Source organism: Mustela erminea, chromosome 14, assembly GCF_009829155.1.
Source record: "Mustela erminea isolate mMusErm1 chromosome 14, mMusErm1.Pri, whole genome shotgun sequence".
Lineage (NCBI taxonomy): Eukaryota > Metazoa > Chordata > Mammalia > Carnivora > Mustelidae > Mustela > Mustela erminea.
This window is the reverse complement of record NC_045627.1, coordinates 48,305,380-48,328,750: the sequence shown is the minus strand read 5'-3', so window position 1 is coordinate 48,328,750 and position 23,371 is coordinate 48,305,380. Positions and strand designations below refer to the sequence as shown.

Here is a 23,371-nt window from a genome sequence, read left to right as displayed (position 1 = left end):
AGCTATCGCACTGGCTCATGGCTACCACACTGGACTGTGCAGGTCGGGAGTCCAACTCTGGGAGCCCAGGGCACACTGAGTAACATCACTGCCATCCCCCGAAGTCTTACCCAGGGGTTCATGTCCTTAGTGCTGCTTTCAAAACATAACTGAGCCTTAAGTATTGAGATGTGGGGGACTGGGGCTGAAAGACCTACTGGATAGAGTTTGCCAAAGCCTTCACAGGACATTTCCATCCTGGGAGCCATCGCCCAGGGGGAGGAGGAAGAGGCTGAGCAGGGCTGCTATTTACAGGTACACCTGTTACCCTGAAATTCTAGGGTGGCTTTTCCAAGTTAATGATTGTCTACATGGAGGGCGTTTCTTAGTACTCTTGTTGTTGAATAACTGATGAGGTCCAAGATCAGGCAAACTCTTAAGACTGATCTACTATAATTTTTGATGGGCAGTGAGTGCAAACTTAAGTTTCCTTCTTTGCCTTAGCTACTAGGAAACTCAGTCAGGTCTGTGCTCAATGCAAAGATACTGCCTCAGTAACCCCTCCATTATTATATAATTATTCTTCCACTTTTATTTTAATCCTTTGGGGATTTTGCAGGGTTTCTAAGTCTTCTGAAACTTTAAGAAACCTTTTAAGTCTTTTGGAAATGGGCAGGGTATGAAATGTGTAAGGAAGTTTCCATATTTTACCACTAGATGGCAGCATTGTGTAATAGACTGTATTGGTTTCAGCCCCATTAGGCCTATCAGGCAATTAGTAACTGTGATTTGGGGCCAGGGACCTTTAATACCCTAAGTCTCAGTTTGTCATGTGAGAAAGGAAGGGCTATTGTGAAAATGAACTGAGATGAAATACCAGCTGGAGAAGTGGGAACAGCCTCGGGATTAGTTGCAAGTGCTCTGAACCGGATGGCCTGCTTTTAAATTCTATTGTGTTATTTAGTAACTGTGGGGTACCAGGTTGGTTATTTAACCTCTCTGAGTCTCAGCTTCCTCTCTGTAAAACAGAGATACTAGTGCCCGCCTCATAAGATTGTTCTGACAATTATATGGCACAGAATTCAGTTATTTCCTTTTATCATTATAATTAATAATAAAGCACCCATCAACATGCTTGGCACAGTGTCTATTTAGACACCAAGGTTTATATTACTGTGCCTGTGAATATCTAAGTTGTTTGAAATGGGGCCTCTACTTGGCCTTATTGTGTGTGAGGCTGTGGGACTGACCCTTGGCCCTGCTGTCCTGGGATAAGAGATGTGGTGTGGAGGGACACCGTGGGCGAACAGGGCAGAAAGATACCTCAGAGTGGCTCAGATGTGGGGAAGGCTTACAGAAAATGGGCTGGACAGGTGGAGAGACATCTTTAGTAATGTTGCTGCAAAGACTTTGTATCTGGAATCTACCATAGTTTTTCCTAAGGCAAGTAAAGAATTTACACTACTGTGAAATTATTTTTGGTTGCCAGACTATGTTTTGTATTTTCCACTTCACTTAGCATCAACACTGAACAAAATGGGTCCTTCATTTATAACAGTCACATTTACAAAACATTTAACTCTATTCTTGCAAACAGAAAGCTCTCAACAAACATTAAGTCTTACTATGTGCCAAGCTTCCTCATTGGGCACCAGCCTGGGGGCCACAGTATTGGTATTTCCCCAGTGTAGTCTCTATGAGCAGAACTATAGCAACCCCTACATTCCATGCTTCCTTTGAGACTCACTGTATCTTCTGCAGTTTTCAGTAGCAAAGATGACTTTGTTGAATTTATTTTTTTTTTTTGTTTATATTGCAGCAAAAGGAGTTGATTTGGAAAACAAAATTCAAATTATGGAATGGAATATTCTTTCTTTAAAGTGTACCCATCAGACATTGTAATCTACCCCACTGAAGGGAGCTTAACCTTCTTGGAAGCTTCTTGGTTTCTGTGAAGAGTAATCTCCTCTCACTATACCTCTTACTGATAAATATATCAGGCATGAGCTCTATTTTCTGCTTGGGGAGCATATATCTAAAACCATATAGTCTGAAATGCTCAGCTTCCCAAATGCCTCTCTACTTTATTTCTAAGATCCCTGGTATTTCAATAAGGGAAAATACAGGATGAATTTTATTACAATTTGGGACCACCATTTGAGGTCTAAGCAGTCAGCTCCTGTGGCAATGTGTGTTTGGAGGAATGAAGGAGGAATAAAATACTTAAAGCCTTCAGTGGGTCTTTCAGAACCAGGAGATCCCAAACTAAGGGGTCCAGAGGCCCTGCATAGTTTATGTGCTTCCTGGCTCCGTAGGCTTATGTGACAGGCCTCTGACAAAGAGAACATAGGTTTTACCCTCCTTACCCCCTCCCCCCCCCACCGCAGGCTGTCTGGATTCATTGCTGCTGTCCTCCAGGCCACTGGAGACCACAGCAGGAGTCTGGGGCCACAAAGAGTCCATGTATCAAATGCATCCCACATCAGCAGCATCAGCCTCAAGAGGGCCATGCAATCAGACAAGGAGAAGAAGGAAAAGGCATCCACATTGGAAAGGAATAAGTAAAGTAAAGGGGATGACCTTATATGTAGAAAATCCCATAGAGCCCACAAAAGTGCTATTAGAACTAATACAGAAGTACATTAAGTTGTAGGATACCAGATCAAGATACAAAAATCGATTTCTATATATGAATAATGAATAATCCAAAAAGAAATTAAAAATGCAATTCCTTTCATAATAGTATCAAAAAAGAATAAAAAAACAGGAATAAATTCAACAAAAGAAGTATAAGACCTAGACGCTGGAAATTATAAAACAATGATGAGGGGAGTTTAAAAAAGATTTACATGACACCTGGGTGGCTCAGTTGGTGAAGCTTCTGCACTCAGCTCAGGTCATGATTCCAGCGTCCTGGAAGAGAGCTCTACATCCTTGTGCTGAGTTGGGAGTCTGCTTCTCCCTCTCCCTCTGCTCCTCCCCTTACTCATGCTCTCTCTTAAATAAATAAAACCTTAGAAAAAAAGATCTAAGTAACTGAAGAGCTATTTCTTGTTCATGGATTAGAAGACTTGGTCGTGTTAAGACTATTCTCCCCAAATTGAATAGATTGCATGCAATTCCTATCAAAATTCCAGCATCCTCTTTTGTGGAACTTGACAAAATGATCCTAAAATATATATGGAATTATAAGAGGCCATGAAAGGTCAAAATATTCTTTAAAAATAAATAAAGAAAAAGGACAAATTTGGAGAACTCTAACTTCCTAATTTAAAAACTTATAAAGTTACAGTTAGGGTAAAAGCAAGGCCCTTGTAAAAAGTCAGACAAATGAATCCATAGACTATAGAAGAGAGTTGACTGTCCAAAAAAAAAATTCTTTGTATTTATGGTTAACTTATTTTCAACTAAGGTGCCAAGACAATCCACTTGGTAAAGGATAGTCTTTAACAAATGGAGCTGGGACAATTGGATATCCACACATGAAAAGATAAACATTAAAACTTCAACTTACACCCTACACAAAAAATTAATGCAAAATGAATCACAGACTTAAATGTAAGAGCTAAAATAATAAAATTTTTAAAAGATGACATAGGGGGAAATCTTCAAGTCCTTAGATTAAACGAAGATTTCTTAGATATGATACCAAAAGTACAATATAACTTTAAAAGTTGACAATGCTGATCTCTTTAAAATTGAAAACCTTTGGACTTCAAAAAACATTACCCTGAAATGAAGACAAGCAGCAGATTGGGAGAAAATATCTGCAAAATACATATCTGGTAAATGACTTGTACCTAGAATATAAATAGAATCCTCACGCCTCGATAATAAGAAAAGCAAGACTGGGGAGGGAGGAAGGACAAAATATTTAAATAGACATTTTACCAAAGAAGGTCTATGAATGGTGAAAAAGCCTATGAAAAGGTGCTCAGCATGGCAGTCATTAGGAAACCACAAAGCAAAACCACAACGAGACACCATTTCACACCTGGTGGGGTGGCTATCAGAAAAGACAAACAATAGCAAATGTTGTCAGAGTTGTGGAGAAATAAGAACCTTGTATGTTGTTGGTAGGGACATAAAATAGGACAGCAGTTTTGGAAAAGAGCTTGGCAGTTTAAATAAAAATCTGTCCTACAGCCCAGCAATTCCACTGTTTAAGGTAGCCCCCAAAGAGAGATGAAAACACATGTCCACACAAAGACTTAGACATGACTTTTGTTAGCAACATGATTGACAATAACCCTAAACTGGAAACAATGTCAGTATCTGACAACTGCTTAATGTGGTGTTTATATGAAATGGAAAACTATTTAGCAACAAAAAGGAATGAACTGATTCATGCTAGGATTTGGAAGAACCTCAACACATTATGCTAAGTGGAAGAAACTACCTCCATGAGACTATATCTTTTCTTATTTCATTTATATAAAAAGTCGAGAAAAAGCAAATTTATAGAGACAGAAAGTACAACAGTGATGCCTAAGACAGGGGGCAGGGAGTAACATTAATGAGCATATGGGATCTCATCAGGGGGAGGAGGAAATGTTCTAAAACTGATATATGCTGAAGGTTGCATGACCTGGTAAATTAAAAAAAAAAAAAAAGGCTTTGAATTGTATGCTTGGAATGGGTGAATTACATGATATGTAAAGTATGCCTCAATAAAGTAGCATGTAAATAAAAAAGTAAAATGAAGCTTTGGGAAAAACAACCTACTTTCTCTCTCTATCAGTGAGTAGCAATTCTGTAAGGGGCAGGTGTGACAGGCAAGGGTAATGATACCTTTGGTATCATGGCTTAATCAACATAAAACACAAAGAACTCAGGGAAGCTGGGGCAAAATCCTCTTGCCTATCGGGAACACTCAGAAGCTGGTATCTGGTAAACAGATCTATGGTAAATAGAAAGTACAGGCAGCAGGAATTTCAAAAGGGGCTAACAAGAGCATTGTGTCTTGTCCAGTCATGCAGAAAGAGGAGCAACAGCTCCTCTCCCCACTCCCCACAGAGCCACCCGCCCCTGGTCTGCACAGCTCACTACTCTTGGACACTCTCTTCCCCCTCCTCAGGCTCTGCAGAGAATCAGACGTTGTATGCATGTGGCACAAAGGCATGTGTCTTCGAAGTGCTGTATTTGTCACATACCATTTACAAATTTTGAGTGGCATGAGGACAAAATGGTTAAACATGGGGGGGGGGGGCTTATTCAGATAAGAGGAAAAATCACCATTTCCTAAGGGAGAGAAACACAATCCTGGGTCTAGTATCTCCATTTGCAGTTAGAAGCTATGGGGGGCGTGGTGAGGAGGTTGGGCCATCCCTCTGCAGAAAAGCAAGTGTTGATAATGAGACACAGTTGTCATGGGAAGAATTCTGTTTTTCTGGACAGTGAGTGCCTACATGCCTGGATTTTTACCAGCTTGTTTGTTAGGGATTCCTTTTCCTGTTCTCCTTCATGAGTGTGCAGTTGTGTGTAGTGTTTCTTAGGAGAGGAAGCTGTGAGCTGACCCTGCGCTGTTCAATACTGGGCATCTGGACTCTGGCAAACATTTCCAACTCAGTGAAAACTTAATGTTAAGGAAACCATAAATAAATGGTATAATAAAAGGCTAAGGTCTTCCTCCTTGGCTCAGAACAAGCAGAGATGTATGGACTGTTCTTGAGCTTGACAAGTTTGGACAAGACAGGAGGCAGCAGAGTCACAGCTGAGCCGACCAGATGAATCTTTGGGTCTATAACCAAAGCATGGCCAGGCAAAGCCCTGCGATGTGTGTGTTCTGGTTTCTAGCAACATTGAACCATACTTAAAAACCTATACAATTGTATCACCAGTTACATAGGAAAAGTTACCATGCCACAGCCAACAGCCCCAGTGATGCAGCAGGACCCAGGCAAGACCAACCAATCTAGGCAGATTTTCACTCATGGCACTCACTTTTGAGAGGTTGTAAATAAAACTGATGACTAATAAGAAAATACTACATGGAGAAAAGGTGGTGGAGATATAAGATGAATGTTTCCAGGCTGAGTTAGTATATGCTAACTGTGAAACTATTCAAGTTCAGGAGAAATGTATTTTGTCCCTGATAGTGGCCCTACTTCCGATGCAAACCCCAATTACATGAATGCAAATTGGAGTAAAACAATGATGCAGTAGTACTACACTTGGTGTCAAATAGATCTGCCATTAGCTGTGTCAAATTTCTCAGAGGAGCACAGGAGACAGGGAACAAGTGACCATAGGCAGGGAACAGGTGCGGGTAGACTTAAAGAGCTAGGTGAGAAGGAACTGACTCTAATGGATACTGACCAACAGACTGGTGGGATACCAAGCAAGGGTCATGGCAGGGCAGTGGGCTCAGAGGTTGGGAAAGGGAGGCTTCCAAAGTTCCTGCCATTTTCTTCTGGCTCTGACTCTCTCTGCATGTAAGGTTCATCACTACTTGCCACATCTTTTTTGAGTTCCTTCCTCTTTAGGATTTTATACATTTTGTTGAGTGGGGTATCATGGTTAATAAAGGTTCATTAAAGAAAATGCAACAATTTTGTATGGCATGGATTTTAGTAACATTGCCAGTTCCTGTCCAGTAGCCTCAATCATATGTCCTTGCTCCAGATACGTCTGGTGGGGCACCAGAATAAAATTTAACTGAGGTCAATTTACCATGTTGTGACATACTGGTGATATTTCACATCCCATTATATCATGTTCCTAGAAAACTAAGTATCTTCCATTTCAAATGATTTAACTTGCCATTGCTAGTTAAGAAAAGAAACTTTAAAAATAATTAAAATGCCCCACTCCATCCCTCACCCTTTCCCAAGTTCAGCTCAGTTGGTTGAGGGTTTTCAAATTCATGGTCACTTTCTGCAGGCCCTATCCTGACCTTCCAGTTGTCTACTCATGTAACAATGTATCAGTGGCCAGATAGAGAGGCATTCGTGTCAGTCCCAGAGCAGTTGTGGAGAGAACCAGTTCCCTCTAGGGCATAAAGGGCTCCCACTGAGGAGATGACTTTCAGGTGCTGTGCTAACCCAGTGGAACCAGGAAAGGTTGGACAAGAAGATGGAATGCTGAAGGTTGAGTAAGAGTTCAAAGGCAGACCAGGCAGCACCAGGAGCTTGGAAGAAGCCTGCCTATACCAAGGACTCCTATCCTCCTTAATTTTACTAAGTCATAGGCCAAGTCAGCTGGGCTCAGGGAAGGCTGTAGGTCTACTTCCAGGTTCAAAACTTAAATGAGGACTATAGGATTGTGGTGATAGCCATGAGTAAAGTCACAAATTCCTAAGGGCAAGGTGACCCAACTCTCCCTGTCCATAAAACTTTTTTTCCTAGGCTCAAAATAGTGTGTGTGTGTTAGGGGGAGTGGGGGTTTGGAGTAAGGAGGATCAATTTTGATTGCCTTTGTGCCCAGGTGCTTTATAAATGCTGCCTAGGCAATAGAAACAACCTTGCTATTTAAAACAAAAAACCTCTTTTCTGATTATTAAGAGCACAGTCTCTTAATTTAAAAGAATAGAAAATACATAAGATGAGGATTTAAAAATAAAACCACCCATAAATCTATCACTACCTTTTGTCTAGGTATTTATAAGCACATACATATGGGGACTATACTGCATTCGCAGCTTTATTTTTTGCTTTTGTCCCAGTTATGGTGTGAATATTTTGAGTAAATGTTACAATGTGAACACTCTGAGTAAATATTCCTTAAGACATTAAGAGACTATATAATTATTTTTGTAATGAACTTTCCTATGTGAATAATTTAATCACCCCCCTATTAGAAATTTCTCATTTTCCATTCCTTTAAATAGCTCTTTGCATACAAAGGTATATAAGTGGCCTGCCATTTTATTTTGCCTCCCTCTACTAGCAAAGGTCACGTTTTCATGTTTTATTATACTTTTGTCTGCGGTTGATCCACTCTGCAACTTAAGTTGTGCTTTTTGCAACATCCACAAATTATTCTAAGACCATGGTCTCCTCTACTTCTCCCTTAAATTCTTAGGGAGCCCTGAAAGGCAGGAGGTCACTGTGATACATTCCTCTGCCTTTAGCCCAAGCTCCCTTTAGGAGGACAGCAATCAGACCAAGGTCTAGGGTTTTCAGGGAGTCCTGAGATGATGTGCTCAGGTCAGGTGTAAACCCATGCATGCGTGAAGATCTCCTCTAAGCTCTAACCCTGGCTCTTTGAACCTGACTGAGGTAGCAAGGTGCTTGGTGTACATGTGTTTGCATCTCAGCGTTAGTCTGGGACACAGCTTAAGAAAAACCATGAACTAACAAACATTCTATTTTTTCTTTTCTTTGCCATTCATGAAATTTTCTTTTAATGTTACATTACATAAATGTAATATTTCACCTAAAACTTGTCATGAAAATTCCTTAGAACTCAAAAGTATTTTTAACTAATCATGTGCTTAAGGTCTCAAGTTGGTTGAATATGTCATTACCTAAAACATGTGATAATGATCTTTTTTTCTTATAGTTTAATAAAAAAATTCTAACCCAAGTGCACATTTGTCAAGGGAGAATGGTTTTGGAGGTAGCCCTCCATTGTTTGAGGATCTGTCTTTTCTGCTGTAATGTGATCTCTTCCGTGGCAGGAACAGTCTCATTTATCCACTACAAGATCAAATCCAGGGTCTGGCACACAAGCAGCATTTTAACAATATTTACTGGGAGGAATCAAAGAAAAGCTGGTACCTTTCACTTTAACATATGAACATTTGAGATGCACTTTTGCAGAACACTATAATCACCTAAACTGTTACCAAAGAAGCATTATGCATACTCAAAATGAATGCCTGAGTAAGTTTATGTGTGGATTAGATCAGGTAACAGGTCATGTTCCCAAACCAGAAAACAGCAATACCGTTTCTATAGCTGGGAAATCAGAGAAAGGCCTGTGAGGAACTGTTTCATTTTCTTTTTTTTTTTTTTTTTAAACATGGATGCTAATTTGAGGATTTTGGGGGAGGAATTCATGAAGAAAAGGCTCTTCCAGATGACCTATATTTCTTGTCACAGATCACATAGCAAAAGATGGCAGGTAACCAAAAAGTATCAACTGGGCCATACTAGATTTTATATGTATATGAGAACGGGACAGAAGGAAAATGAAGGCTGGAGGTGAACTGTGTGAACTGATTAAAGAGAGACTTCAGAACATGAGATCCTATTGGCCAAGGCCTAAAAGGGAAGGTGGTTTAAGAAAGTTGAGAAGCTTCAAAATTCAGTCCTGACTGATGACATAAGAAGAAAGGGCAGAGAACTTAAGAATATTTGATATGGCTAAAGAAGGAGGTCCTGAGTCAAATCAGATTAGCAAAGGGAAACGGAGGCATGTAACCAATAATTAATACAGCAGCAAAGATGCAAACAGTAAAAGGCAGTTAAAGCCCAGAATGAAATGAAATGAGGGGGAAAGGAGTTTTCCTGTTACGTTCTAAACAAATGATGAATAGGGCCTTCCTGAATAGGATGGTATGATGTAAACCATCTGCAGCTCCTTAAGCTCCACAAGGCTGGGACCATGTGGTCTTTACTTTAGTACACCCAGGAGCTAGCACAGGGACCGACATACATAAAACATCCACAAAAATTACTTAAACCTTGGGGCGCCTGGGTGGCTCAGTGGGTTAAAGCCTCTGCCTTCAGCTCGGGTCATGATCTCAGGGTCCTGGGATCGAGCCCCGCATTGGGCTCTCTGTGCAGCAGGGAGCCTGCTTCCTCCTCTCTGCCTGCCTGTCTGCCTACTTGTGATCTCTATCTGTCAAATAAATAAATAAAAATTTAAAAAATTACTTAAACCTCATTAATAGATGGATAAGTCAGATTCAACTTGTTTTTCTGTGGGGAAAAATTTTTTTCAGAATGGAAAATGTGTAATGAACATGAGAAACAAATGAAATTACTATATTTGATAACAGCCTCAAAGAGAAAAATTTGGAGTTAATCTAAGAAAGTACTTGCTAGTAACTCTGAGGGCCTTAAAACTGATACAGATATCTTAAGAGGTGGTAAATGCCATTATTAAATTTATTAGTAATGAAATTTCCTTCATTCTTTTTCCAGCATTTATAAAACCATTTTGAATTAATAATTAACATCACTGTATCAACTTTTTATCTCATTATATAATGATTACCACATATAGTTAAATTGGAAAATAAATTATAAATGCCCTGTTCCTTTTGTTCCTAAGAACTGTGTAAATTTCACTAAGCACTCTTGTTGCTTCAAACTTTTTTATATATGTTTATAAAAATAAAAGTAAAATTACAATGTCTTCCTCTTAAATGCAGCATTTTCACTCAAGGTGCTAATACATTTTTAAGTAAACATTATCCATTTTCCCAATTATTTTTCTGAGATAAAGCAGGCATTTGATTAAAATGGAAACTGATATATTAGATCACTTACAGAGTCTGTGGAAATACTCAAGTACTGTTCACCTCCTACTCAATCAGGGCTTGGAGTGTGATATGTGTAGAAGGAGTGTGTAAAATGACACAGTTTGAAAATCAACCAAACGAAGAGCATACTGGATCTTTGTGGAAAAAAATATCCGAGAAAAAGTACACTATGGAAGGCAGTGTTGAGGACAAGAAAACTTTCATAATTATGAACTTTATTTTTATTTACTATGCCAACATTTTCAGGAAAGAGACTTTACATCCAGTTTTTATAACTCATTTTACAAGCAAATTCTAATATACAGTATTTACTCTGGTTTTTAAAATCAATGGGGAAAACAATACTGCAGGTATTAAAGACTGTGGTGTTTTTGTTTTTAGTTAGTAATGACTTAGAGACTTCAAATTTGTAGGGTCAGTATTATTTTGTTATGGTGACGCTCTAATGAGGAGAAAGTGGGTAGCTTTTCCCCAAGACATTTATAATATATGATGTAGCTTTAATTAATAGCATAGTTGTAGATTGGCACCCACAATCATCAGCATTTATCCAAGTGTATTCTTTCAAATTGCTGCAGCAGAAAAACTGAAGGGAGGTGTGGAAAGAAAATTAGAAAATATAATTCAAGCATCAGAATGAAGAAAAATTGCAAGGCCATCATCCTCAAGGAAAAACACCAGGGATTTGTATTATAGCTTAATTAATTTTAATGTGTGCATAGGCATGCAAACATAACCACCTGAACTAATGCATAAACATGAAAACTACTGTGTAACAAGGAAGAGTAAACGGAAACTATGCTGCAGTCTTACTGAACTTCGTTGCAAGCCTAGCTGGTGACTTCAAATTACATCGTCAGTGCCCCAGAGACCAGGAAACCATCATGACAACTCTGCTCAGAAACTGAAAAGTACACTTCTGTGTCTGTAACAACCATCTATGCTACAGGAAGACCAGAAGTGACAGCTATGGTGGGGGGGATCATGTTCTCTTTGACACACTGAGTAAAATACTTAAGGGTACCATGAAACATTCAAAGAACTTAGTGCTTTAATGAGTAAAGTGACATGCTGAGGATATAATTCTGTGAAAGGCTGTACTTCAAACAGCAACAATTACAGAGAAATTCATTTCAACAAAGAAAGCCACGCCCAAGAGGCATTTTGATATTTCAGGCACAACTCCAAGCAATTAAGCTTATTTAAAGTGCAAGTCTGATACCTTCTCTCATTATTCAGATTTTTACTTGTTAAAATACTTACTAAGTTCCCTAACACCTATATAAATACAATGAACAGTAGTCTATATGCCTGAAAATATTGCACAAATTAAAATGAGACTCCAAAAGAAAAATGCTAGAGGGTCTCAGTTATTAGAAACATTCTAAATGATATAACTATATAATCCTTTGTTTAATGCCTTAAAATCATCTGCACCTGTACTGATTAACTCCTTAGGCCAAGCTTTCTCTAAAGAATCTGATATATATCCATCCCATCAACAGCCGAATGTCTAATTCTACATGCTCTATTACTTTTCTCACTCACAAATGTGAAACTTAACCAACCCCCACAAAACTTTTTCTTCAGGATTTATAATTCATATACTGCAGCCATCTTCACCGAAATCACAAGAACTCAGAAAAAAAGCGATCTGAGTTTTATGTAGAGGAGGATTTGGCACAGAGTTGACTTATAGAAGCACTAAACAGAGATCAAGCCAAATCTGAGAGTGATCCCTGATTATTCAGGTGAGTTACATCCTCACCTCATTTCTGACTTAATTGCCATGGAGCAGTTTTAAAAGAAATATTCATGCAGTTTTTAAAAGCAAACTGCAGGCAAAACTTGTTTTGTACAAGCATCCTAGATTTTTTTTCTCTTAAATATATTATGCTTCATTATTACATTGCTGAGCCAAGACTGTGGCTCAACAAAAGCACAGAGAAGTTGATAAACTGATGGATTAATATTTCTATAAATTCATCAGGAAGAAAAAATAGAGCAGGAAAAAGACTGGAATAAACAAATTGCAGGAGTCAACATTTTTATATAAAAGCTATTTCCCTCAGACTAGGGAGTCAAAAATAAAGTAAAAGTTTTGAACTTTTCCCTTAAAGGACTACTTGTAAATAATGTTTCACAAGAGTCTACACCAATTTCTAAACAAACCAAAAACCAATTTATCAATGTTTACTTTAGGAAAATATAGTGTGATAACATCCCATTTGCAATATATGAGATCAGTTATCTTTCTCCTTCAAGATGATACACCACATGTACCCACTTATAGCTGCCAGCCATCACTTCCTGTCTCTAGGAACAAAGAAGAGCTTTGCTGATATGTCTGAGTACTTTACACTAACAGTATCTGGACTATGTGAAAATCTTTCTGAACTTTAGTGTTTCTCTGACAAAAGTGCTGCTGAATGAGACTCTGGTACTAGATTTGTGTTGCTCACCAGTTACCAATCCAAGAATGATTTTCACATCCAGTGAATGGCAGATTCACTTGAATGGTCCTCTGGGAGGTAAGGGAAGACTGCATCAAAATGACAGTAAACAGCTCTTTCAAAATTTCCACTAAAGCACTTGCTGTTGTTTTTCTTAAAAAGGGCAATTTTGCCAGTGAACGTTTTTAAAATGAAATCCTTAGAATTTTGAGTGACTAAGTTTTTGGTCATAATCCCTTATGATACATTTTTGGTCAGCTGATTACAACAAAAGTTGACTTTGTAAAAGGCTGTCTGAAAAACATTAATTCTAATTAAAGCAGCAACAGGTGAACAGCCTCAAGATGACATGATTTGGGAGAACAGAGGGCAAATTTACTGAACCATCTGATGAGTGGCCCGCAGCATGATTGGGTTAGAGCATATGGTCCCTTGGCGGTTCCCTAGCTACCTTCCTAGAACATTAGGATCACCTTTAATACCTTTTAATAAAATACAATGTCCCTCTCCAATTCTATTTTTCATCCCAAATCTACTTCTCAAGAAACTGCCATTCAAACACACTAACATAAAAGGGAAACCCGGAAAACTCTAAAAAAAAAAAATTGAGAATTTCAGCTTTCTTAAGATAGTCATACTTAAGTTTATAATTATTCTCAAAATATTTTAACGGTTTTGCTATAGAAAATAGTTTCAATCCTTCTCTGTGGGGTATTTATAACTCATCAAAGTTTGTGCAAACATTTCAAGTCCATTATTCCAGTCTTCAGATATTAGCAGAAAGTCAATAAATATAAATATCATAATTAAGATTTAATTTAAAATATAAGCTGTGAAACCTTAAAACAGCTATCATGGATCCAGAAGCCTATAGGATTCGAAACAACTACCAGGAAAACTCTAGCACCAACAACACATGTTACAAAATGAATACACCTTCAGGTATAGGCTTCAAGATATAATCCAAGCTTTCCAAAATCTATGGAGTAACAAAATCAAATACAAATGGTGTGTGTCTGTGTATGTGTGTGCACGCGCAAAACAGGATACTAAAGCAACATATAATTGGCTTTTATATCACATGAAACATTTTTAGCCAGCAGAGTTTGGTAAATAAATAAATACTGAGACTAACTGGCTGATACTAGCAAGGAAAAACAAAACTTACATAGACTTCCCATTAAAAGCCTGATCTCTTTTATTCATCACAAAGCTTTTGCATAGACCTTTTAAATACACAAATCACTGGCCAGAATTTTACTTATAGTCTACCATCTTCAATTATCACCATATCTTTAGATAAAACAGTAACCATATTCACAGGAGGGACAAGTGAAAAAGGGTGAGGCTCTAAGAACCACATTTAATACAGACCTTAAAAGGACTAAATGAGCAAAGCACGTTTCTTGCCTGCTAAGTGGAATATTATGAATTTTCTGATGTGCAGAGAGATGGATAACATGATTAGAGCCTTCAGTAGGCCTCTGAAATGGGTAAGCAAACTTTTGTGTTTACCTGAGACAAATATGCTCAAATGCCGTGTACTTCAACCAGGATAGAAAATGGAAGAGCCAAACTATTAGAAGCTTCCACATTTTAATTTTAAGATTTGCAAGCTTTCAATGGAACCTCCATCATGGTAGCAAACTGCACATAAAGCTATTACAGAACAGATTGTTTTTTTAAAAAAACAAATTGGCAGGTGATGGCTACGCACTTAATGTATCTTTGGTTTAGGAAGACGGGAGTATCGATTAGAGGCCAAACAATCCCCAGAATTCAAATTGCCATTCAGATTCTGCATGATTTCTTTTCTTCTTGTTAGAGGCCTTGGGATGCTTGTCTTGGCCTGGAAGTTTTGAGGCTCTACTTGGGAGCTGCTTATTTGTTTTTGTCTAAAAGAGCCAGAAGGGGGGCGGAGCTTAGATGCTTTTGGATTTGGATTACTTGCAAGATTTGTTTGACTAGATGTTGGCTGAAGTTTTGATGAATTCCATGGTGTGGTTACTGATGACTTTTTATAAATGGGATTTCTACTTGGAGATGATTCAGAAACTGGAGGAGGTACCAAAGAATTTGAGATGGATGGCTTAAAAAGCGGTAAGGACTTGGGCTGGGATGTGTAGCCCTCCAGTGAAGACTGATTTCTTCCAACTCTCTTAGTCTGGTCTACTGTACTTGACTGCGGAAGCGTCTGAAGGGAAGTAGGTACAAATTGCATGTCACTAATTTGATTATTTGCCGAATGATAAGGCTCTTGAGCATTTGTGGTCATGTTCAAGTCTGCTTCAGAAGGTGTACTCTTCACCACATCCTCAGCGAATAGTGGGCTTGAAGAAAAAGGCCGGTCTTCCAGATCACAGCTGCTTTCTTGTTGTAAGCCGTGTGTAAAGCTTTCATCCAGATGTGCCACACTCTGCTGTATGCCCTGGACGGTGCACTCACTGTGGGCCTCGATATGCTGCGGCTTTATTAGTTTTCCCTGGGCGTGGTCTGTGGGTCTGGGAAGGCTGCTGGAAGGCTGTAGTACTTGAGGCTATTAAAATTAAAAACAACATTAAGCAACAATTCATTTTACAAATGCCACTCAGAATTTATGTAAGTTCCAATTAGGCTGTGTTGATACTTATGTATTAATATGAGAAGTATGTGGGGTTTTTTAATAGAAAAATAAACGGTAATATTCAAGTGAATTAATGAGACACATAAAAGAGTGATAATGCAAACAAAAAATGATACAGGCAGTAAACACTAAACAAGATTTGAAATCAAACAGGGGAAAAGAAAAATCTTAAAGTACTTATTTATTGTACAAAAAAAAGATTTCCTGCCTTGATTCATTAAGTATTTAAAACTTTGTATGTAATATAGCTTGGCAGAATGATTTCTATAGCACTTTGCTTTAATCTTCAAAAAGCACAGATAAAACCTGTAACCATTCAGAATATTACCCATTTTAAAGACTTTATTTTTTAAAGAAAAGCTGTATAACACTTCAATTTATCACACTTGGCCAGAGAAGTATTAATTTAAACATGTCAAGGTGCTGTACTTCTATCAAGAATTAAAAATATAAGCAGATAAACAAGGTTTAGATTGATCATATTCTCTGTTGATGTGAAATTCTAATTACTCAAACAAAAACGGGTCAATACACTTAGCTAATACTAAGCTACCTTTAACATTCTCGTTGAAAAGTTTCAGAACAAAATGTTTTCACAGCTTATTTGTTCTGTCTCACTGCCATATGAGGGATCAAGTAAGGTTCTGGTAAATGGAAAACAGCTACCCTGTCCAAACTGAACATTCATTTAAGATTTAAAACAATTACCCTTTTGAATAACAACTGAGAGTAAAATGAATGTGAAATTACCTGTAACTTGAACTAAAGCTGAGAAGCCTATAGTAACAAAATTCTTTAGGCCAATATGCCTCACACACACTTCTTTGAAGCTCACTGTGTGATTATATTCTACATAAATCAGGAGAAACATGCAACTTCTATTACTCTTGGGCGGTCAGTAAAGAAATATGAAACTTAAAGTTATCTTTCAATGGCCCAGATAGTTAGAGTATATGGGGCAGAGCCTACAGGTCACATCCTATTATAAGGTAAGTTGTTATCAATGTATAAACACAATACACATCATTTTCTACTAAATAATGTGGATCGAAAATATAAAAATGTTTGCCAAAGGGCTCTGAAACATAGACTTTAAAGGGTCAGCTTTAAAGTCTTTAATAAAGCTTTAAGCTTTAATAAAACAAATTTTTTGCTACACTAATGCAAAAAAAAAAAAAAATCTACATAGTATCTCTAATTTCTCCAACCAAAGGGACAAATCTATTTATACTACATTATTCATGTTTTGTCACTTTTTCATATCCCTGGCCAGTACTAGATGATGGCTGCTGGTGCCAAGAGTCAGGCGAATGGCAGGGTTAAGATAACTGTGAGCAAAGTTTAATGACTTGTAGAAGGATGGCTGGCCAGGATGATATAGGGCCAACTGGCTATTTTAAAAACAGTAAAATCAAGATAATGACTACTCAAAATTCATATAGAATATTACATTAACTCTTATTTTAGGGTATTAAAACTAATAAGCAATCTCAGTTTCTTCTTCAAGCTAAATGTCCTAAACTTTAAAGTTCAGTGGGCATTTTCACAATAAATCACCACAGAGATGAATAAACTGTCCTTCAAGAAGGAAGGTACTAAAATCACCAGGTAATGACAATTAGTTGGGATTCCCTAGGAAAAAAAAAAAAAAAGACAGCGCCAATCATCATACATTTTAGAAAGATTAGTAAAAATATAGAGCAGGACCATATTAAGCAAACCAAAAATCTACCAAAAGGGGAAAAGGCAACCAAAGAAGGCAAAGGTACAACATCAAATGGTTGACTGAAATGGGAGATTTACTTTCCCTTTTTACCTCTCTTCAAAACCTTCAAAAATATCAAAAGATATTCTAATTTTGAGTTAAAAATCATGAAGCAACTTAAGACATTTGAAAATATAACAATTTAAAAATGATTATTGTAATATGCCTATTGCTAGTAAGAAAAAAAGGTATAAGTATCTATCAGCTCAAAGCATAAGAAGGTATGATTTCCTAATTAAGTGATGAATTTATCATTAAGATAACCAACCTCCAGAAAAGGGGCACTGTGAACTCTAGATAAATTACCCATTTGCACTGATTATAGTAGTCCCCCCCTTATCTGCAAGAATATGTTCCAAAACCTCAAGTGGATGCCTGAAACTGCAGAGAGTAATGAATCCTATATATACTATGCTTTTCCCTATACATACTTACCTACGATAAAGTTTAATTTATAAATTGGGCACAGCAAGGGATTAACAAAAACTAATAATAATAAGAGAACAATTATAACAATAACTGTAATAAAAGTTATGTGAATTGTGGTCTCTCTCAAAATATCTTATTGTACTGTGTTCACCCTTCTTGTGATATGAGATGATAAAAGGTAAATGATGTAGGAGTTGTGACATAGCATTAAGACTACTATTGATCTTCTAATGGTATGTCAGAAGGACAATCATCTGCTTCCAGATGGCAGTCAACAGTAAGTAACTGAAACCACACAAACTACAGAAACCCAAAACTGTGGATAAGGTGGGGGGACTACTGTACTTTGATTACCCAACTGCCTACTGCTTATCAGAGAACTAAATGGAAGTACAGCAGGAAGATGTGCTGCATGTATTAAATGCAATAAAGCTCCATATCAAATATTGAAGAAATAGGAAATAATCAGGTTTTTAAAAATAATAAAATTTTGAGTCTTCTGAGAGGAGTTAGGTTGAACAGTTATACAAAGATGCCTATCACTTAAATAAAGTGAGTAAATTAATGGTTTCTAAGTGCTTTATAAATAATGCAGATTTTGTAGTTTTAGTAAACATTATATTTTAGTGCTGTGATCTAATTTCCCTATCCCCAAATAAATGTCGTGATTTATTATTTATTTGGAAACTAGTTTGGAAATCAATTCCACTACCATAAGAAGAAAGTCTCTCAAAGAAGATAAAGAAATGACTACGGTGAGGACCAAAACAATGACTTCTCCTAAAGGTGGATGACTGTGTAGAACTGCTTGCCCACTAAAGACTGAATTGTCATTAGTTACCTGCTGGTGACTTAAGAAACATGCTGCCTCTTAACCTCTAGTAAATAAAGCAAAGATGCATTCTGATAGCTTGCTGCTTGAGGCACAGTTTCCCCCAAATTCTAAAGCCTCAACTGTATTAACATAAAGTCAAGATATTAATAATTCTTCTTGCCCACACTCATTACTGCTTCTATGCTGTCAGACACCTTTAGAATATATTTTAGATAAATAAGTGAGATCTCATATTTTCAGAGATAATAAGACGAATAGGAAGGAACATCAAAGACCATTCATTTTTTAAAGGTCTAAAATATATCGTGCATTGTACTAGATATAGAAAAATATGGAGCTGAATACAATGCTATTCCTATGGAACCTAGAGACCTAGTGAGGGAGATAGGTAAACAGATGACGACACCATGTCTCAAGCATAACGACATATGAGAACAAAAAGGAAAAATATGCATTGTAGAGGTCATAGAAGGCATACAAGAGTTACAAATAATCTAAAGTGAGTTTTAAGATGAGTTAAGAATTTGCCGAGTAGACGAGAAGGGAAAAACTTCAGGGTAGAGAGCCAGTACATGCTAAGCATAAAGGCAAAAAGAGAATATGCTAAGTTCTAGTAACTTCAAATTGTTAGACTGAATTTGGAGATCACAGTGTTGGTGGGAAAGCATAGGAAAGGACCAGATCATAAAGAAACTCTTATCTGGCTAAGTGGTTGTGACTTTATGCAACAGATGATGGCAGACACTGATAAATTTTAAACAGAGGAATCATAAGATCCAATGTGTATTTTACAATGTTATTTTAGTGGAATTAGTGAGTAACACACAGGAAGGGTGATTGTAAGAAGCATGCTATAACAGCCAGGATGATAAATTAGAAGGGTCTTAAATCAATATACTTCATGAAAGCAAAACGAGAAAGGATTGAAAGATTTTTTTAAAGGTGGTCAGTTAAACAGCTGTTTGGAAGGAATTCAAGATGAGTTACAGGTTTCTTCCTTTGGAGACAGATGATGAGGTACTAATCTGTAACCCAAAAAAGTTGTCCACCAGCCCATTCATTTCATAGCCTCAGCAACCCAAAAGACTCAGAGTGCAAAAAGAATCCTAGCACCTACTTGGGGGGTGGGGCATACTTTAGGAAACACCATGTAGTCACAAATAAGTACAGCATTAGCACTCCATCCATGCTATTTACAGAATGGTTGGTTTACTGAAGCTTTAAAATGTGAATGCATCCCCAGACTTGACGAGCTAAGTGCTTCTAAGACTCAGTAAGTTCATATCTTACTTTAGTTAGGTCCATAAACCTTATTAGCACACCATTCTGAGAATTCTCAGAAACAACGATTATAGGTTTCAAGGTCAAGAGTGCCAGAGGCACTACTGGGTACCTGTGCAAGTGATTGGTAGGATCTTCAATGATAATCTTAAATGTCTATTTTGGGCTGCTTACAAAGATAACCATTACAAGAATGTACCATGCTTTGTTGTTCTTGTAGTTGGTATCCCTAGTATTTGTCACACAGTAAGGATTAAATATATATTTTCTAGATAAATTAACAAATAAATGAAATTAGTAAGTGGTATTCCAAAAATTGCTTCTTTGGTAATAAATAATCAAAATGATACTTCCCTCTTAGGTTAGTGATACAACACTAATAACCAAATAAAAACAAGTTTAAAAAAAAACACTGATAAAAAGGATATCTTATAGCAGAAAAAAAAGTTTTCTTTAAGTAAGTTTGGGGTTAGCATAATGATTAATGTTTAGAAGGGCTGCAGGAAGAATTATAATTTAACTAGGACATAGCAACTCTCGTGACCTACGAGCCAAGCTACAAATATTTTTTCCCTGGAGATCGACATTTCTGAATGAAGTAAGTTAGGAAAACTGTCTTAACAAGCATTCAACTATTTTCCATTTCTTATCCTAATAATTAAATATGATTATGCATGTAAAACACATAGCATAGGATCTGTTAGCATATCAGAAGTGCTCAATAAATGTCACCGATGATTATTAAAAGGTGTGAGAATGAGGAATTCAAGCTCCAGCCCTTTTATAACTGGGTTTTGGAAAAAAAGGGGGCGGCAAGATCTATAGCAATATAATAAACTAGTTGCTATAGAATAAGAGCTTTCTAGGCTTCAAATAAGTAATTCGGTAATGTCCGTTATATTGAAGTGTTTTAAATCCATAGCAGGTGTATCTGATATGATACAGAAATCAAGTTTCCTCAAGTACCTTCCTGAAGATAAAACAGAGCTAGGACATGAAAGGCACTTCAAAGTATAGAGAGAATTTATATATGGCTATATGGAGGAGCTAGTACAATACAAAACTGAATCACTTAGCTTTCGGAATCAGACTGATCTGGGTTTGAGTTTTGACTCACTTACTACTGATGAGTTACTGGGTAAATTATCTTACTACTCTGGGATGGAATTTCATAACTTATAAAATGAAGATAATAGCACTATTTACACTTCACTGAATTGTTGTAAATAATAAATGATAACGTGCATACCAAAGTGCTTAGTATAGTGCCTGACACATTATAAATACTTGAGAAATGCTACATTCTGGGCTCTGAGAGAACAGCATTTCCCTTCTTCCAAGGGTAAACAGTCAAACACGGTTTGCATCTAAGCTTGCATATGTGATCTCTAATTATCCCAAGAGCCTCAGCGGGAAGTACTGTCTTATTTTTGTAGATGAGTAAACTGAGATTAAAAGAAATTAAGAAACATATTGAAATTCACATACCTGAGCAAATAGTAAAGCCAGAATTTGAAGCGACAGAGAATTTAAAATGCAGCACCAAAACTTTATTAATTCCAATGAGTTCACAGACTTTCAGAATATGCAGTATAGCAGGATGATTATTTTAAAAACTTAATGGGCAAATTCAATACCAACATTCAGGTACTAACTTTCCTGGATAATACCCTATGTCTTTCTCAGCTGATCTATCCTACACAAGATGAGACCCAGAACCAAATTCAAGCCACACTATGCAGCAGTTATTTTGGAGTGAAAAATGTTTCCAAGTGACCTACTGGAGGAGATACACTGAACAAAAGGAAAAGCAAATTAGCATTCATCACTGAGAAAAACTTCACCTTCAGTCTTTCCCATCATTTCAAAGATTTCTAGCATTAGCATAAGAAAAAATACTCAAGCAGTTTCTGTAAACATTTTGTTCTAGAATTACCAATGATAAGATGCCAGCTAGAAACGTCAAATTCTGAGAAAAATATGTCTAAGTGTGTAAGGTAGAAAGCAGGAAATGTTCTAAAGCATAATAATGCTACTGCATAGCAGATATAGGAATTACTTAAAATTATTTTCTTGGTACATACAAGTTTATTATTATTATTACTAAATACATTTTAAAGGCTAAAAGGAAGATGGAAATGGAGCCATCTGTAACATGCCTGTATTTTCATGCAGGCTCTGACATGCATCATGCAAACTGGAAAAAAAAACAAAAACAGAAAGTGACTATGAGGAAGGTGGTAGGAAAAAATCTGAAATTGTACTGTACCACGCTTTGTCAGAGAAGTAATGGACTAACTTCTCAACTCCTTGCCAATAGCATAATGGGAGAGCAGAGACAAGAAAAAGACAGGACAATGGTGTCAGAGACCACACACAACACCAAGGAATTGCCATGACTGGGTATCGCAGCCAACAGTATTTGCTTAGCTTTTGTTGTGTTTTTCCAGGCAATATTATTTTATTTAGTATATTTATGTGAAATGAAAACATTTTAAATAAATTTAAACCTTCCCGCTAAAGAGGTTTGCAAGTTAATATAAATATTCATAACCACAGAACAGTATATGTAAAACTTCTCACACTTAAAAGAAATCATTTGAAGAATCTTACCAAATAAAATACTGGAAGGGTTTTGACAATTTAATATCCATACTCCAAAGATCTAAAAAGGTTTAGCCACATGTAATCCCTTACAAAGCAAGTAGAAATTATTTCTTTAATAATTTCAGAAAGCTTTGCACATTATAAACTAAATACAATATTTGTTTACTTTTATTACTTTTGCTGCATTAAAGACCAATTAAAGTATAATCTGATCTTCATGTATGTCTGTCTTAAATACGATGTTCTAAATTAAAAGCGAGGCTCCACATATCACTAAAAAGATGGAAGACATGACTGGATTCCTAGTGTAAGTAGATATGAAGAATTTTGCTCTGTAATTCACATGAACCCAATCACTACTTCCAAAGTTTTCTGGAAACCAGGAATGCTCTTTTTCCTCTAGATCTCAGAATGATGTCTCTAGATCTCAGGAAATTTAGAAAAGATAACTGATTGACAAGTAGAAATTATATATAAACAAATTCTGAGACAAGGAGTTCAATGGCTTTTCTAAGTTGATCAGTTAACTTACTTAAAAACTATCAAACCAATTAATATTGACTTAAGTAATAAGGATTTATGACCCAGGCACAATCAGTGTGAGATGCTTAATTTTTCATGGGTCTTTATCTCTAAAACATAGAACCCATTAGCATTTAACCTCTGGGACTCAGAATAGCTCAGAAAACAAAACTAAACATCATAAATAGTACTAATATATAAATAATAAATAGTATATATAAATAATAAATAGTACTACTCCATTGCTGTGACCAATATGCATGGTATATTTATCCAGAGTACAATTTTGCAGGCATTATGGTACAACAGATATGGCTAACAATTCCACAATCTACAGAGCAGGTTGTTATAAAAGTCTTATGCAGAAAACAACAATTGCTGTGTTTCTCATAATGACAAAGTGTCCAGTGAAACTGGTTTATGGGACAGCCTCCTGGACCATGAG

General features: G+C 36.8%; 1 protein-coding gene across 10 annotated transcripts in view; it reads right to left on the bottom strand.

The window, feature by feature from the left end:
• Nucleotides 1–10,593: 10,593 nt before the first annotated feature.
• Nucleotides 10,594–23,371, bottom strand: part of CCSER2 (coiled-coil serine rich protein 2) — a 189,201-nt gene continuing 176,423 nt past the window's right edge. For 5 of the 10 annotated variants that reach the window (XM_032314144.1, XM_032314151.1, XM_032314153.1 and 2 more), the window contains one exon: nt 14,582–15,400. In XM_032314144.1, the coding sequence (XP_032170035.1) occupies nt 14,582–15,400 (819 nt within the window). Of the gene's footprint in view, nt 15,401–22,066; nt 22,107–23,371 lie in introns of all 10 variants that reach the window. The other 5 variants (XM_032314146.1, XM_032314148.1, XM_032314147.1 and 2 more) reach the window with 3 other exon arrangements.